The 17,117-nt window shown below is 52.6% G+C and overlaps 1 protein-coding gene across 1 annotated transcript in view; it reads left to right on the top strand.

Moving 5' to 3' along the window:
• Positions 1-912: 912 nt before the first annotated feature.
• The window catches only part of ERGIC1 (endoplasmic reticulum-golgi intermediate compartment 1), a 100,893-nt gene continuing 84,688 nt past the window's right edge, over positions 913-17,117 (top strand). Inside the window, exon 1 of the mRNA XM_084760950.1 lies at positions 913-1,169. Within this exon, the coding sequence (XP_084617076.1) occupies positions 1,150-1,169 (20 nt within the window). The 5' untranslated portion in view covers positions 913-1,149. The remainder of the gene's footprint in view (positions 1,170-17,117) is intronic.

Raw genomic sequence — 17,117 nt, forward strand, 5'->3', positions numbered from 1 at the left:
GGTCTCCTGGAACCGGCTGTGGAACTCTTGGCCGGGGAAATAATATTGAGCTGTAATTCTCATGCAATTCATTAATTCTGTTCCTCTTCCTATTCACAAGGTAAGGTGTTCCTGATAGCCCAGGTTGAGAAACTGATGAAGAGACCATTCTTCGAGAGGGAGTCATTAGGCATGATCATATATCCCTGAGAACCAATGCTTTACTTTATGAATTATTTACAAAATAGAGTTATGATTGAAAGTTTTCTCAACAATAAAGTTTCATATGGTACACGTATGTGTGTGTAATCGAAAGTGGGCTTTGGTATATGACTAAGGGAACATTAAAATGACTTTAAATAGTTTAAAATCACACTTTAAAGACTCACAGTAATATAGGGTAGATATTACTGACCATAAGAATTTTTAGCCTACTCTTCGATAATTTTGTAACTTCCTTTACGTCAAATACTAATGATGTCCCTGTTCTACCTATGATTGCTTCTCCGCACACATCCTCTATGTTCCATTCAGGATCGCTTCACTAAACACATCCTTTAAGAGTTGTAATACTTGTTTCATTCTTTATTTAAAAAAAAATCCTTGTTTGAGAGCTGCAAAAAATACACTCAGAATTCAAACTGCCTCTGTGTTTGCTTTCTGTTTGTCACCGCCGAATCTCTGCCCACCTACTGCAGGACCCTCGTCCCAGGGACTCCCACACCCCAGTTTTAACTTTTACCCAGGGCACAACTTGCAGCATTCTTGCTGACCTTCACAATGCATGGTCTTTGCTACCCCACTGCTAGGGGCAGAAGGAGTTGCCCCGAGGCCCAACAGAAGCTGGGAAAGAAGATCAGAGGCCAAAAGGAACCAAAGGATGAGTCCTGGGGACCTAGGTTTGGGTAGCATCCTCCTCCCTGGCCACCCCATCCCGCTAGCCTTCGGGGCCCTTTAACCGGGCGGCGGAAGAGGCGGCCGGGGGAGGCGGCGGCGCCCAATGGGCTGCGCGGAGCGTCACTTCCCGGCGGCGGGAGGCGAGTGGCGAGTGGCGAGTGTCGGGCCGGCTGGCGGGGGCGGGGCGGCCGAGGAGGCGTTGGCAGCGGGCTCGGACCCACGCGGCGCTGCGGCCCGCCTGGCCTGCAACGCTCCCACCGGCTCGGCGGCACGATGCCCTTTGACTTCAGGAGGTGAGTGAGGCCCCGGGCCCGAGGCCCTCTCTGCAGCCGGCGACGACCCCTCCGTTGCGTGCAAATGCGACCCCGGTGTACGGTGCACGCCTCGGCAGACCCGGGGGCGGGGAGGGAACTGCGGCCTTTACTGGGGTTCGGAGCCCTACCCCCAACCCCTCGTGCAACCCGGGCAAGCCCACGCACTCCCTTTCCGCAGCGCGGGGGTCCCCAGCTTGTCCCTAACACCTTGCATCCATCCCCCCTCCCCCGCCCCGCCCCCAATCTGGGAACCAAATTTCCTCCCAACTCCCAAATAAAAGGAGCCATCATCCTCGAACTCAATCCCCAACCCTCCCTAGTGGACCCTACCCGGGCTGACAGGTGGGGCTGGGCGCCTGGCTTTGCCTGGTGGCATCTCAGGGCTGCAGCCCCATCCAGTCTGGCAGCAGCTTGAGAATCCTTTGCCTATCAGATACGGGGTGCCTGTCCCGCCCCCCCGCCCCCCCCCCCGCAGCCCTGGCTCTGTGCTGTGGCTATGGGGACGGTACAGGAAGAGGGGGAAGCTGGGATCCCGGGGGCTCTGCAGAGGGGCCAGGCTTTCTGCAGGCCCTACAGTGGGGTCTTTGTAGGATCCTCTGCCTCCTTCTGGAACCCTGCCTGGGAAGGGCCTCCTCACCAGGCATTCCCTTGAGATAAGAAGTTCCAAGATATCCTGGGCTGGCGGGATGCTTTGGAGCAAAAGGATTAGAATCCTGGCTGTGCCCCCTCCACCCAGCTGCTTGCATGTTTTAGTTCTTAGAAACAAAGGCTTGAGGTGCAGCCCCCTCACTGCTCAGCTGGCTGACCCCAGCAGGTGTCTGGGCGCGCTCAAAATATCGGTTTCAACTCTTTGCAAATTGGTACTAAAAATAAGGTCCCCACCTGGAAGGACAGGAAGTGTGAGGCACCCCTGGCCCAGTCTCCACAGCCTGGAACTCAGATGTAGGGCATCCATGAATGAGGGGGCTCTCTGAGTGTTCTTCACAGCCAGAAAATGGGTGTTCCCCTCCCCCCTCCCCTCCTCCCATCGTACTTGTATGCATAAAGGTAGATCAGAGTGACAGTCAACCTGAAAAATGCCCAAGCTTGCCGTCATGCTATGGCACGTGGGCAACCTGGGGTCTAGGCCTAGAGACGACCTTGGCCTCAGACCTCTTGACCAGCTAAAGTGGTTGTTAGCTCATCCTGGACGCTGGTACCATCTGGCAGAACAGCTTCCTGCTCCCTTGAGGCAGCCCTGGGGTGCATACCTGGCCTTAGACAGAAGCATACAGACACAGGGTGGCTTTGAATCCACAGAGCTCCGTGGCAGAGTTCAGGAGCACTCCCAACACCACAATGTGTCCATGCAGAAAGAAGAGCAGTGGGCACATCGAGGTCCCCCAGACCTCCCAGGGCTGACTATAAAGGTCCCCATTCCTCCTCTGTCCCCACATGGTTCTGCACATTCAAGGGACTTTGAGTTTGTTGAAGGACTCATTGTGATCACTTAATTTCCGTCAACTCTCTCTCCCCACCTGCAAGCTGGAAGGGCAGGCCAGATCTGGGTTCCAGTTGGAAGTTTTGGGGCTGGTGGCTGGGGCAGTAGGCAAGGTGAAAAAAAAAATAAGGAAAACAACTGGAGCCAGCAAGCTCTTGCTTTAAGCCTTGGAAGGGTCTGCTTGTCACCAGGCAGTTTAAAACATTGATATTTAAAGAGCTGGGCCCAGCTCTGAGCTGCTACTGCCCTGGGGCTTTCTGGATGTGCCTCAGGTCCTGAGTGCCCAGGTGCCAGGAGTCCCTGACAGTGTGGGTTTAGTCCTTCCTTGTTTGCTTGGGCTCCCTGGAGAGCAGCGAGAATGGCTTCCCTGCTGTAGGATCTCCTCCTGCCAAGTGAGCTGTGTGCCCAGCAAATGGGCCCTTTCTCAGATCTTGACACAACAGTGCTCCAAAACTGACTGTGAAGGAAGGTTCCACCAGTCTCCAGACCTGTCCCACTTGAGGGGCTACTCATCAGTTTGCTCAGTGTTGTACCCAGTATTTAGCCATCTGCCATTTATTCTGTCATCAGGAGATGAGTGGCACAAGGCACATCCCTTGTAGCATTCCCACAGAAGTGTGTGTGTGTGTGTGTGTGTGTGTGTGTGTGTGTGTGTGTGTGTGTGTCTTGCATGACTGGGTCCCAGGAGAATCTACTATACAAGCAAACTGGACATCCATCCCTTTGTCACTTAAGAAAGTGGGTGAATCTTCCTTTTGAGCCGAGGGAAGGGAGACCCGTCTGGTAAAAGCACTTTGCATGTGTACAGCGAAAGCTGGAATTGGAGTTTGTTCTGTTAGCATTGAAGCCGTAGCTCTGGGGCCCAAGTGCAACCTGGGAGGCCCGCCACCCTGTCAAATCTCTTAATAGTGGGGAGCACGGAGAGGCATGCAGTGATTAGAACACCCTGCCCCCCACCAGTTCAAGACCAAGGGAGACCCTGACTTCTTAACGTGAGTGTGTTTTCCTGACTGTGAAGTGGGTATGATCAGCATCCTCATGTGACACCGGGTGGTGTGGGGGACACCTGCCTCTGCCTGCTGCCATCATCATGTCATTGAAGTCCCTGCTCTCTCTCTCCTACCACTCAGCAATTAGCAATTACTATGCACGTTCTCTTCCCTTTCATCAGTGTCTCGTCTCCTAAGGGCAAGGATTTATATCCAGTTCACGAGTGGCTGTGTCTGCAGCACCTAGAAGGATGCTCGGCCAGAGGCGCCCTGGGGCACAACACACCTCTCCAGTTTGTCTAGTGTGATTGCATATGCCAGCTGCTGGTGGATAATTCTGCACCCTTATTTCCTGTCTCTGGTGCTGGGAGGGGAATCCAGGGCCTCGTGCATGCTAAGCAAGCTCTCTACCACTGAGCTGCACCCCAAGGCCCTCTTCATCCTTTGGGCCCTTTGTGAGTTTTAAGGGTTAAGGGAGGAGGCGGAATGCTGTGGGGGGAGGGAGCCTGGGCCCTTAACCGATTACTGTGTTTGCTTTGCTCCCGGTAAGCGGTTTTACTGATACTGATCATTGAACTTACAGAACTGGCTTTGTGACCTAGGTCCGTGGGTGTTGTCCCCAGTTCCGGCTGCCTGGTGGCATTTGGCTGCTTGCCACTCCAGAGGCTTTGATAGCCCTCCTCCCCTGGAGCCTGAGTCCCTCGTTCAGGAAAAAGAGGCATGGCCCCCTCTCCCACAGTGGCAGTCCCCAGGTTGAAAGCCCATGATCTAAGTAAGAATGCTGCTCCCCTTCCCCCTGGCTGGCTGTGCTCACCAACCAACCAGGAGAGATGGGAATGCAAGGGTGCTTCACTTAGGGGGACGCGTGTAAGGCAAGGGAGATGTCCTGAGATGCACGGTCCAGGTATCAGACTCTGATTCGTGGGGCCCAGTCAAAATGCAAGGGCAGGTCTGTTGAGGAAGAATAGAGAGAGTTTCAGTATGGGGACCGCTCTGACCAGGTGACCCTGTGTGACAGCACAGACCATTTGCCTGTGGTGCCAGCTCCGTGTGGTGACCTGGTTTGCCTTCCATCGCTGCTTACTCTAACGTCCAAGGGTCTCCCCTCGGGGGCTTGAGTGGACCTTGCAAAGGTTTCTGAGGTTTTTTTGTTTATTTTCTTGTCTTGTTTGCAGTGCTGGGAATAGACCCACCTCCCCTGGGGCCCTTGCATGTGCTCAGCAAGTGTTCTGCCACTGAGCCACACCCCCCCAGCGTGGCCCTCTTGAAGCTGGCTTTTCCACACCCCACTTTCAGTCTCCAAATGAGTGACGCTGATCTGAGAATCAAGTCTGGTTTCCTCAGTGTCTGACGTGGCTTCCCCAGTGGGCCCTGCAGAAAATGAAGTCCCTTACTCCCTGTGGTAGGCTGAGCCGATCCACCACTGAGGACAGGCTTAGGGTTAACTGTCAACTGAGGATGAAACAAGAATGCACACACCCAGCACTCGGGGAGGCAGAGGCAGGCAGATCTCTGTGAGTTCGAGGCCAGCCTGGTCTACAAAGTGAGCCCAGGGCAGCCAAGACTACACAGAGAAACCCTGTCTTGGGGGGAAGGGGGAGGAAGAAAGATAAAGAAAAATTAAAAAAATGTCTTCATTTCTAGCTCCACATTCCAGAAAGAACTGGAGACCAATGAGAACGCATACTTCACAACACTTTTATAAAAATAACAGAAATTCAGACTAGAGGTAGAATGGCATGTAAAAGCCAGGGGCTCAGGTTTATTGGGCTTGTAGTAGTGTGAAGCATTGTTGCACAGCGCTGTTGCAGTCCACCAGGTATGACTGATTGTACAACCCGCCCCTACACACACACACAGAGGAAAGGCAGGCCCTGGAGACATGGCCAGTCACCCCACCATAGTGAGCCAGCCGAGGTCCCTACTAGGGCTCCTCTGCCCTGTGGGCTGGAAGTGTTTTCTTTCCTGGTCCCTAACTTCAGAGAGAAGCAAACCTTCCTCTAAGCATGCATCTCCTTCCTCCCTGCTAATCCAGCGGTGCTCAAACCATCTGTATGCACTCACATCCCTCCCTTTCTGCCCCCCTTTCCTCTCTTCCTCCCTCTAACGCTCAATTCTAGAATCTTCCATAATTAATTTCTGCTGAAGTCCTTGCACTGTTGACACCTGGAAGTTTTGGTGCCAATAGCTGTGCTCAGGTGCTCGCCTGGAAAAGTCTCTCCTGTCAGGCCATTTGGATCCCCGACTCTGCTGAGGAAGCTGCTTTGCCTGAGGCTTGCCCCGCACCTCTAGATCAGTGTGAGCCAGGACCCGGTTACCCATAGGCATTGCTTGAGATCAGAACAGAGCCAGCTATGGATCTGTGCCTATGGGTCTGCGCTACAGCCTTGTAGTGGCTGATGCCAACCCCAAGCTGAGAGGGCTTGCTCTAAGTTAGAAGAGCTGGGGGCAAGAGGGTTAGAGCCCTCAGGGGAGCAGGGGATTGGTGGAGCCCTGGCGGGCAGCCCTGGGGAGTAGAGTTCTGGCCCTCCTGTGTGACCTTAAGTCATCTGTTTTTCTGCTTCTAAAGTGGCCAATAAAGAAAGTGACTCTCTGAGCACGCCCGGCACTGCAGAGCCTCTTCTGGACATTAAATGCAGGGCTAGGCTGGTGCTCTTCCACTGAGCTATACTGCCACCCAAGTTGCCCGTACTAGCCTGGAATTTGAGATCCCCCTGCCTCAGCTCCCCACGAAGTGGGTTTGCAGGTGTGTGCCACTTGTCCTTTCTGTCATCTTTACTCTTCAAAGTGAAAGGATCACTGCAGTGCCCATCTGGACTCTGACTCTGTGCTTTGACAACCCTTGGTGATTAGAGCCATGCTGGGTTCTACGGAGCCCTCCCTCCTCCCTCTGTGCCGCTGACTGGACCCCACAGCTCTTGCAGTCTGTGCTCTCCCTAACGCTTGACTGCCGTTCTAAAGCCTCTGCGAAGGCCTGCCTAGGAGGAACCAGGGTGCTGGCTCAACCAGGTTTGTGCCGTGTGTGGTCTAAGGAGCCTTGTTGAGTGCCTGGCACTATTTCTCAGAATACAGTTTGGGCAGCACAGCCCTAATTGATCCTTTAAGGAAGGGGTAATTAGCATAATCGTCTGTTGTCAACTCTGACTCGTAGGTCTATTAACCTAATTACATTGGTTATGCTTGTGAGAAAAGTACAGGAGAGGCAGCCCTCTGGCACCCTGTGTGTCTGTTCTGGAAATCCATGGCCCATGGGGAAAGCAGGAGGAAGCAGAGTCACCGAGGAGGCTCTCTACAACAGTCACCTCACCCACAGAGCCTGCGGCAGGCATCCTGTTTCACAGCCGTGGAGATCGACCACCAGAAATTCAGGGTCTCAAAGTTGGTGTTTCAGGGATCCTGTGAGACCAGGCCCATCCGGGTGTCAGTGTCTCCCTGTCCAGGAACCTTCCTGAAGCATAGCTGGACAGAAAGCAAGGACTGTCTGAAATGGACCCAGTGTTCCTTTCATCCAGACAGTGCCTAAATTTAATAATTAAATGAACTCACTTATCTTATGTGTAGGTGTGTGCGTTTCTGTACGTTTATTTGGAACGCCACGTAATCCAATTTTAAAAATGCGCAAAGAACCTTAATGTACAGATGCGTGGTCAGCGGGGTCCAGGAAGTTCAACATTAGCCCTGGAGAATGAAAATCGAACCCAGGTCTTGCTGCTGCTCGCACCTGGTAGTCCTGTCTACTGGAATCCCAGCAGCCCCTGCGGCCTCCCATCTCCCCCCTGTTTGAGGCTGGGTCTCAGGTGGTTTTGGGGGAGAGGAAGTGGTGCCGATGCTCCTTGAGCATGAGCCAGTTTAAGCACATCGCCGACAACTACGGCAGTCCAGAGAGAGATGGTTATCTTTGCTTTATCTATGTATTTTAATTACCATACAATAAAACAGTTTGACTTTTTTCTGGTGTACTTATAATGAAGTTTTAGACATGCTTACGAAGTCATGGCTGCCATCTGGGTACAGAACAGGTCCCAGGACCCCAGCCAACTCTCATGCTGTCACTTTATAGGCAGGTGGTATTGAGTGTTGAAATGCAGGGAGAAGACTCGAGGTCTTTTGCCCTCCTGAGAGACTTGACTGCACACAGTACAGCATTGTTAGCTGTGGCCACCAGGTCGGCTGCAGGTCTACAAAAGACATTCATCTCAGCGGAACCGAGACTCTGTCCGTTGAACAGCTCTCTCGTCACTTCCCTAGTCCGTGGCAACCGCCACTCCACTTTTCTGAGTGTGCCTGGTTTCGAGAGTTTATAGGGGAGGAGTCATATAATATTTGTCCTTAGCTGAATTATGAAGTCCTCCACGTGGTCTCCTTTTTGAATGCTGTATAGTATTCCGCTGTGTACTCATACATATTTTTTGATGGACATTGAGGTGGTTCCCACAGCTTGGCTGTTGTGTTTAATCCTCAGGGAACAGGGGTGTGCAGACACCTCTTCATGACAACAGGGTGTGCACACACCTCTTCGTGACCATAGGGGTGTGAAGACACCTCTTCATGACAACAGGGATGTGCACAACCTCTTCATATCATTCCGACTTAAATTTGTGGGGAGTGATAAATGCCAAGTAATAGGGTTTCTGGTTTGGCTGGTCAGTTTTTTAATTCCGATAGTGATTATACCATTTTTTTTAATCCTAGCAACCTGTCTCTGTGCCCTCACCAGCCCTCAGGGCCTTTAGTCTGTGGATAGAACCATGCCAGGAGATGTGAGGTGAAGCTCCTGGTGGCGTTGCCGTGGCGATTAATCACGTGGCAAACCTTTTCACAATCGGGGCCTCTGGCTTGCCCTGTAACATCTACTCAGAGCTCTTGCTGCTGAGTTGAAGGGTTTCCTGTAGGTTTTGGCTATTACCTCTTTGTCAGATCCGTGGCTGGAGAATATTTTCTCCGAAGGCCTGGGTTCCCTTTTCTTTCTGGTAACTGGTTCGTCTGCTGAAAGTCAGAGCCCAGAGCAGGGAAGGAGCTGGCCAGGAACGCAGCCGCCGAGTTGAGTGGTGGGCAAGAGTGCAGTCCCAGAGCCCAGCGCCTTGCTGCAAGGGCGCCATGCCTTTCCAGGCACCTTGAGCTTGCCGATTTTCATGAACCCCGGTGAGGCCTTGTCTCCCCTCACATTCAGGCCAGATGCCGCTAGCGCGCAGGAGTTAGCCAAAACATCCCCAGAGAGCATTTGGAGGCCTGGTGTTGCTTGGCCTGCCTCTGCTGTTTTGCTGGCTCTCAGAGTCCACTTGTCGTATATGGTGTCTCCAGACCTTCCAGGAATGTGACACACAGTTTGGGCCGGGATGCTCTTCTCCATTGTAGATGCCCCGGAGGATGTCCGAGTAGCGGCTGCCCCGGGATGGCCCCAGGATCAGCCTTTCCTGCATGGTGAGCCTCTCATGCTCATGACTGCTTCTCTCTTCTCACTGTTCACTAGCAGGGGGGTGGGAGGTCCCCGGGCATGCTGTTCCTTTTTAGGTTGGGGTGATCCTTCATTGCGGGGATTTCAAGAGGCCCTGCCCCAGCAGCTATTTAACCCCTGCATTCTTGCTGGGACTGGTAGATCACCATGGTGGGGCGCCTGGTGTGTGACCCTGGGAAACAAGGGTCGTGGCTCTGCAGGGCCAGTGGTACTCACTGAGGAGCTACTGGGACAGATTGCAGCAGCCATAGGTGATATCGGATGTGCCCCCCCCCCTTAGTGTCACAAGGAGATAACCCAAGAGCTGGGTGTGGCTAGCTGGAGAGTGGTACCCATGTGCAAAGCTGGCTTCAACGTGTCTCTGTGTTCTACAGATTCCCTCATCTTTTAAGAGATGACAAAAATCTTAAAATCGTGTACACATGATCAGCAGTGGACTCCAGTTTTGTTTCTGTTAACCGTCATGGTAGGCCAAACAAATCTCTGGCTGGCAGTACTCATTCCTGTGTTGAGTGGGAACATGCTCCTGTGTGTGTGTGTGTGTGTGTGTGTGTGTGTGTGTGTGTGTGTGTGTCTGTGTGTGTCTGTGTGTGTCTCTGTGTGGAGGTCATAGCCAAGGTTAGCCAGCTTCTCCTGAAGGATGTGCTCCTCCACCGTGAATACCATCCGCACCCAGCCGTCACCCTGAGGCTTCCCTGGAGCTGTGTTGCGCTGGCACCAAGTGCACCTAGTGGGCAGCTTGCATCTAGGACTAGACCGAGAGGCTCACCATGGATCTCAGCTCCCAGTCAGGGAGGAACTTTGTCCTGGCTGGCTTGAGAAAGGTTGGCATTTGGCTAAGACACCACAACGGCAGGTGACGCAGCTGAGATTTATGCGCGTGTTGGTGACGTAAGAGCTGGCTTTCTCAACTGCATCCGATTCCGGAGGGTGTATTATCACTTTATTTTCTTGGGGTCATCCCACAAAAACCCCTAGTTTGGTTGTTATCTACTTAGTTCTGTTTATGGTTTGTTGCCATGGATACGGGGGCCAGGGCAGTGGTAGGCCAATGGTGAAGCCCGAGTGACTATTTCCTGTCACCTTGGGCATCTTTGGCCAGGAAGTTGCCATTGAGCCTCCGCTAAGGAGCTGCAGAGAAGGGTGCAGGACTTCCTGTGTGGACTTACAGACAGCGCCTGCCAGAGGCTGGAGCAGCCAGGTGTGGGGCGAGGAGGCGTCCACTGGTCACTGGGGCCTGCCGTGTGCCAGGTGTTCTAGGAGCTGGGGTGCAGACAAGCCCCTGTCCCTGACCCCTTGCACTTGATTTCGGTTCTGACATTTCTCATTTTTAAAAACCAAGTGAACTTTCAATTCTGAAGTGACTTTAGATTTTTGAGAAATGCCAGGCGTGGTGCACGCCTTTAATCCCAGCACTTGGGAGGCAGAGGCAGGCGGATCGTTCTGAATTCGAAGCCAGCCTGGTCTACAAAGTGAGTCCAGGACAGCCAAGGCTGCACAGAGAAACCCTGTCTCGAAAAACAAAAACAAAAACAAAAACAAAAAAAACAAACAAACAAAAGGATTGTTAAGTTATAGATAAGGAAGAGCTGCCCACTGTCCCGGCTGTGCCGCCCATGGCCACATGGCATCATCCCAGTTCAGGAAGTGGCACTGGCATGGGGCCAGTGTCCCTTCAGTGTTCAGTCTCCCATGCGGGCTACCCACGTGTATTTATGCTGCAACTCCAGTCCCCGCTGGCTTGGGGTATTGCACAGGCCTTGGCGTTATGACCTTGGCTGTCTTAAGAGCTCTCAGGGACTATGCAGCCTGTCCCCCTCCTGAGCCCATCGGACCTTTCTCACCGGTAGACTGGATTGTGGGGCTGGGGAGGGAACCAGAGTGGGCAGGCGCTTCTGGGTCATCCTCTCAGGACACCAGAACCTCATGATATCCACTCTGATCTTTCACCCCTGCTCTGTCTCCCTCCCCGTGCTGCTGACAGACACTCATTTGGGAAGTGGAACACCAGTGTCTCATGAGTCACATGGCAGCGGCCCCACAACAGTGGACAGCTGGGTCCCTTCCTAGCCATGCAGATATGATGGCACGAGTGAGGGGGCTTGTGACGCACAGGCTCAGTCAGGACCTCGCTTCCTCTCATGACAAGCCTGCAAGGGGTGGGGGTGGGGGGATGCTACCAGGGCTCAGAGTTGGGGTGGAGCCAGTAATAAAGGGGTCTAGGAACCAAGTTGGGAGAAACCTGGGGCCTGTGATCATAACACTTGGAAGGCTGAGTCAGGAGGATTGCCCCAAGTATGAGGTCAGCATGGGCTATAGAGCAAAAGCCTGTCTCAAACCAGTCTGAAATTGGGTGTTTCACTTAGCACTGGCAAATATTTTAAGAGGCATAAAACCTCAGCTCTTACAAGTTCCACCAGCTTGCAGCATCACTGTGTGGGGTCCCAGCTTCCTTCACGTGACTCTTGGAAGCAAGTTGCCTTCATCATATCTAATCCATAGCCGTGACAAGGAGTGTCTATGGCCTGGTGTAGCAAAGCCCTGTACACGGCGTGCTGTTATTAAACTCGGGCCTGGTGTATTTATTTGATCTTTCCCAGGTGCTCGCTGCATTTTCTGCTTTGTTTTCTTTGACCTACACCTCCCCATTTCCCACCCTGACCGAGGCTGTATAACCACGGCCGGTCCTCTGTCTGTCTTAGGTTCTCCTCCCCTTCTCCAGGCTACGTTTTGCTTTGTTTCATTTAGCACATCTTCCTTTCAGGTCCGTTCTGGCACAAGGCTAAATAATATTCCGTTATGTCTAGGAGCTACATTTTCTGTATCCCTCCATCACTTGGTGGCTGGAGCGACTAGTGCCACCGTGGTGGTGGTGGTGGTGGTGGTGGTGGTGCAGGTAGCTCTTTGGGGTCTCATTTCTTTTGGATACGCACCTAGAAGAGATTTCTAAGTCTATGGTTGTTGGATTTTTGGCCCCCTGTTTTTCCATCATGGCTGCACCAGTCTACGTTTCCCTCACCCAGCTGTGTGCAAGCATTGTCCACTCTCTCCCCGACACCTTTTGGATTCAGCGGCAGCCACCCTAGAGACCTCTGTGAGGTGGTAGCACAGAGTAGTTTGGTTTGCATCTCCTTGACAGTTAACTGGTGCCAAACATCTTTTTGTTGTATGTTTGGCCACGTTGCTTATTCCTGGAAAAGTGTCTCAAGTGGCCATCCACCTGCCTGCTTGCCTGCTTTTTAAATCTTGGGTATTAACTGTTTAGTCAGATAGATAGCTTGCAAATGTTCCTCCCTGTTTATCAGTTACCTTTGCACTTTCATTCTTTCCTTCGCTGTGTAAATGCTCTTAGTTCGCTATCGTCTTATTCATGCATTTATTATTTATGATTATTTATTATTACCTTATTATATGATTATTTATTACTATTTATTTGTTATTCTTGTAGCCTGATCTTCGAGTGTGTTATTTTATAAGTCATATTCAACCAGGCAGCAGTAGCACACGCCTTTAATCCCAGGACTTGGGAGGCAGAAGCAGGTGGATTTCTATGAGCTCAAGGCCAGCCTGGTCTGCAGATTGAGTTCCAGGAAAGCCAAGGCTGCAAGCCAGTGATTTCTTCCAGGAGTCTTGTGCTTTCTGGCTTTACATTTAGGTCTTATGATTTGTTTTTCTTTAATCCACATAGAGATGTTTTTACATGCGGAATATGACAGGCATACAACCTTATTCTTTTACATGTAAAAGTACAGGTTTCCTGGCGCCGTTTACTGAGGGCCGTCTGTCTTCGTCTGTTGTGTGCTCTTGATGCCCTTGTCAAGGTGGCTTGACCATGTGTGATTGGTCTTCTGCCCCCCAGGCCTGGGTGTTGGTTTTTATGTTGGTTTCATATGCTCTCAGTACTATGGCTTTGTGGTATAATTTTCTATTACAGAGTCTGATGTCTCTCTCCATCCTTGTTCTAGCTGGGGTGTTTTGGCTTCACACAAGTCTTAGACTTTGTTCTGACTTCTGTGCAGTCTCAGGAGCTGTGTTATGACATCATGCCATCTGTGGTTAGAGGCAGTTTTACTGTTAGATGTGAATGCCTTTTATTTCTTTTTCTTGCCTGATGTGTCTGCTGGTTCTAAGCACCCGCCCGGCGTTCTGCTGGGTCATTTGGGAAAGCTACTCGTACACTTGGGTTCTATCAGCTGTGGAGTTTTCATAGATGACTCTCGAGTCAAAGACTTTCCCTCTCCACACCTGAGCTCTCCGGATAGCACGTTCAAGGGCAACTGCTGTCAGGAGCTTGTTCTGCGTGAGGACTGTGTGGCCCCTGCTGGTGTGACGCCTCCTCTCAGCTGCCTGGGCAGAGCAGCCTCCCAGGCCAAGGGGGACGCCCCTGCCTCATGGCTCATCTTTCTCACAGGCGGTCAGGTTCAGCTAGCTGACACTGTCTTGAGGATGTTTATGTCATCTGCATTCATCACATACACTGGCCACTTTCCTGTGGTCCCTGTGGCTAAGGTATTTGGGTGACATCTGCTCATAGAAGGTGTTTGTTGGGAAGGGCCCCTCCTAGCCTTCCCTTTTGGAAGAGCTGAAGTAATGGCATCGGTTCTTTTTGCAGAGGCCATAGATTCAGCTGTGAAGCTGTCTGTCTGCCTGCCTGCCTGTGGACTTGGTATTCATTGGGAGGCTTATTTATTTATTTATTTATTTTGGTTTTTTTGAGACAGGGTTTCTCTATGTAGCCTTGGCTGTCCTGGACTCACTTTGTAGACCAGGCTGGCCTCGAACTCACAGCGATGCGCCTGCCTCTGCCTCCCAAGAGCTGGGATTAAAGGCATGAGCCACCGCCGCCTGGCCCTATTTATTTATTTTTCATTCGGATTTCAGTATCTTTTTTTCGTGGATTCGTACTGGTCCTTTACTGTGGACAAGGCAGCGGGCTTGTCTGAGCTGGTTTCTGAGGACTGGGAGGTAGTGCTGGGCCACGAAGGCCAGCATCTCCCCACCTCTGCTGCCATCCTCCAGTACCTCCTCCTCCAGGAAGCGCCTCCTCCATCCCTCCCCAACACTGTGCAGCCCTGACCACAGTGGCCCTCCCATCTCTTCAGCTCTGTGCCATGTGCCTCGTAGGTCTTATCACTTCCTCACTAGTGGGATTCCAAGGCTGGGGCAAGGCAGGCTTGGGCTGTCCTTAGCAGGACTTGACCTAGAAGCCTTTCACGTAATCAGGCGGTGGCCCCCAGGTGATGTGCTCAGCAGAAGCACAGGGACATTACAGGGCTAGCCACCAGCTTCCGGTCACAGGGTCTCTGCACCTTTATCAGTGACCTCACTGAAAGATAGGCCTATGATATACCTCATGGCAGCTCCCAGGACTGTCATGAGGATTGTAATGCTCTTAGCATGGAGCCTGGCTCCCTTGGGTGCTTGTAACCTGTTCATCGTAGAGAAAACGCCGACACGCAAGGCTGTTGGAGAGGATGGGTAAAGGACAGACCCTCAGAGTTGCTGCCTTTGTATACATCTGTCTGCTTCTAGAAGGGACCCAAGAAGCTTGGTGTCTTCATGTCACACAAGCTTGCTCCCCCCCGCCCCCCCCCCCCCCCGCAACACCTCATGTGAAGTCCCAGCAGAGTAGGTACTCTGCTTCCCTGGATGTGCAGAGAGCAGGTACCCCTCATTCAGGGTATGTGGAAAGCAGCCTGCAGGGTAGGTTAGGGTGTGCCACTGTCCCTTGTGCAGAACAGGTAGGGAAGTGAGGTCTGGCCATGTGACCTACCACCATCCCTACCACCGCGACTCCAGGAAGTGTTGCCCGCCTCGCCCTTCTCTTGCCACCTCCGTCCTTTTGAGCATATTCCTGGACAGATGATGGGTGACTTGTAATGTTCCTCTGTGTAGCCTTGGCTGCTCTGGAACTCACTCTGTAGACCAGGCTAGCCTCAAACTCAGAGCTCCACCCGGCTCTGCCTTTTGAGTGCTGGGATTCAAGGCGTGCGCCACCAACGCCTGGCTGCTATAATGTTTCTTTCAGGTGATCGGTGTTTGAAATTAACGCTTTCACTGAGGGAAGGTGACTTTATACATCAGAAAGGCAGAGAAGCAGAATCTCTACGTGGGTACAAACCTGGCTGCTGCAGTGTGCAGGTGCCTGGCGGGTCTGGTCTGCTTAAGAGGATGCAGTGGTCCTCGGTAGCCGCTGGGTCCCTTCCAGTGCACACCCGGGCTGCCATAGTACCAAACCCCACACGCCCCGCTTTCCTATATATAACGCGGCTCTGATAGCTTAATTCACAAATGAGAGCTGAGAACTGTCACTAAGAACAGAATAATGATAATTGGGCACTTTACTGGAAGGTTGAGCTTTACTGGAAGGGTCTGAGGACTTTACTCAGTAAAACTAGGTTCCTTGAGCACGGGCCCTGTGAGTCTTCCGTGTGTCTGATAACTCATACAACTGCTGTGCTTGGCTCACAGGGCAGGGGTCTAGGCTCCTCCCCTGCTCCCAACGCCCCTCCCCTGGGGTCTGTCTGTTCACCTCCAGTTAGAACATCACCAGCCTGTCAATGAAAGCCCATTGCTGGCTCTACCAGCAATATTGCTGGCCTACTGGAACCATTGGGGTTCCCACTTAGGGCAAGAGGTGAGTGGGGTTCAGGGTATGCCTGCTGCTCACCCTCACCTCTCTCCCTCCCTCCCTTCCTCCCTCAGTGCTTTACTGGGCCTTCTGAGGGGCTAGGATTGCCACTGCCCCCCCCCCCCCCAGCTATCAGCTGTTCTAGCTGCCAGGAGCATGGGTGGAGCCACGACATGAGTGGGTGTTTTCCACGCAAGTCCTGAAAAAGGAAGGAGCAGATGGTGATAAGAGAGAGCTAACAGTGACGTGGCCAACTGGGCCTCTTTCTCAGAAGAGCTCTGGCATGCCGCCTCTGTGGGCTCCTTTGGTTTGCCTGCCTTCCCCGCCTTGCTCTCCCTCACCTTGCTAGGCTCTGCGGGGCCCCACATGGTTACTTGGTGCAGAAGAGTGATCCGCTTTCCTGTCCAGTGAGCACCTGCCTGCCCTGATGAGAGCGCGGCCTGAGAACACAGCCGTGTCCACCCACTCACGGAAGGGCTGACACCGGGCCTGGCCTCTATACCTCTAGCTCTGTCTGTGTAGAAGGGAAGGAGAGAGAGAGAAGACAAGCTGGCAACCTCTCACCATACAGCACTGGACCCCGAGGTCCCCCCCAACTGTGAGAGGGCACCTACATTCCCTAGGATGGACTGGATACTCTGTGGCTTCATCTCTCTTTAGAAAATGTTCCTGGCTTTCTCCTAGTAATGTAAGCACACAGGAAAGGACTCATGTCGTGGGGCCCTGAGGAACAGGGAAGTCAGAGTTATTCAGGCCCACCACTCGGCCTTCAGTTCACAGGCTCCCCTTGAAATGTCTAGAAGTCCCCAGAATAGGGATAAGGGAAGTCAGGAAAGGGGGCACCCTTTGCTTTCTACCCTTAGCCCAGCCTGAGATGTGGGCTTCCTTGTAACAGGAGGAAACAGGCTCAGAGAGGGCGAGAGCCTGGCCCAGAGCCACCCAGCTGGTAAAGTCACAGGGCCAAGCTGTAAAACAACGCTTGCTGAGCAGCCTTTTGCTCCATCACCCCACCTAGAAATCCATGCTGCTGGGTTGGGGACTGAGTAGTTGTGTTCCCTAGTAATCCTGATCTTCTCCCCAGTTGCCTGGGGACTGTGCTGCCCCTGGAGGGTCCGCTGTGGTTGTCCTGGGAATCTACGCCTTTCCCAAATGACTGTAGAGGTTCTTGGTGTCAGGCAGGCTGGAGCTATGAGTAATCTGTGTAGCTCTGGAACCGGGTACCACCAACCTTTCTGGAGACTTGAGGGTTCCCAAAAGGCCTTCGAAGACAATACAGAGCCTCCACAGATAAGGACAGTAAGGTCCCAAGGGAAGTTCAGAGGCAGTGTGGAGTCACACAGCTAGAAAGGGTCTGGCCACAGAAACACAGCTT

This window comes from Acomys minous, assembly GCF_964271855.1.
Source record: "Acomys minous genome assembly, chromosome: 16".
Classification (NCBI taxonomy): domain Eukaryota; kingdom Metazoa; phylum Chordata; class Mammalia; order Rodentia; family Muridae; genus Acomys; species Acomys minous.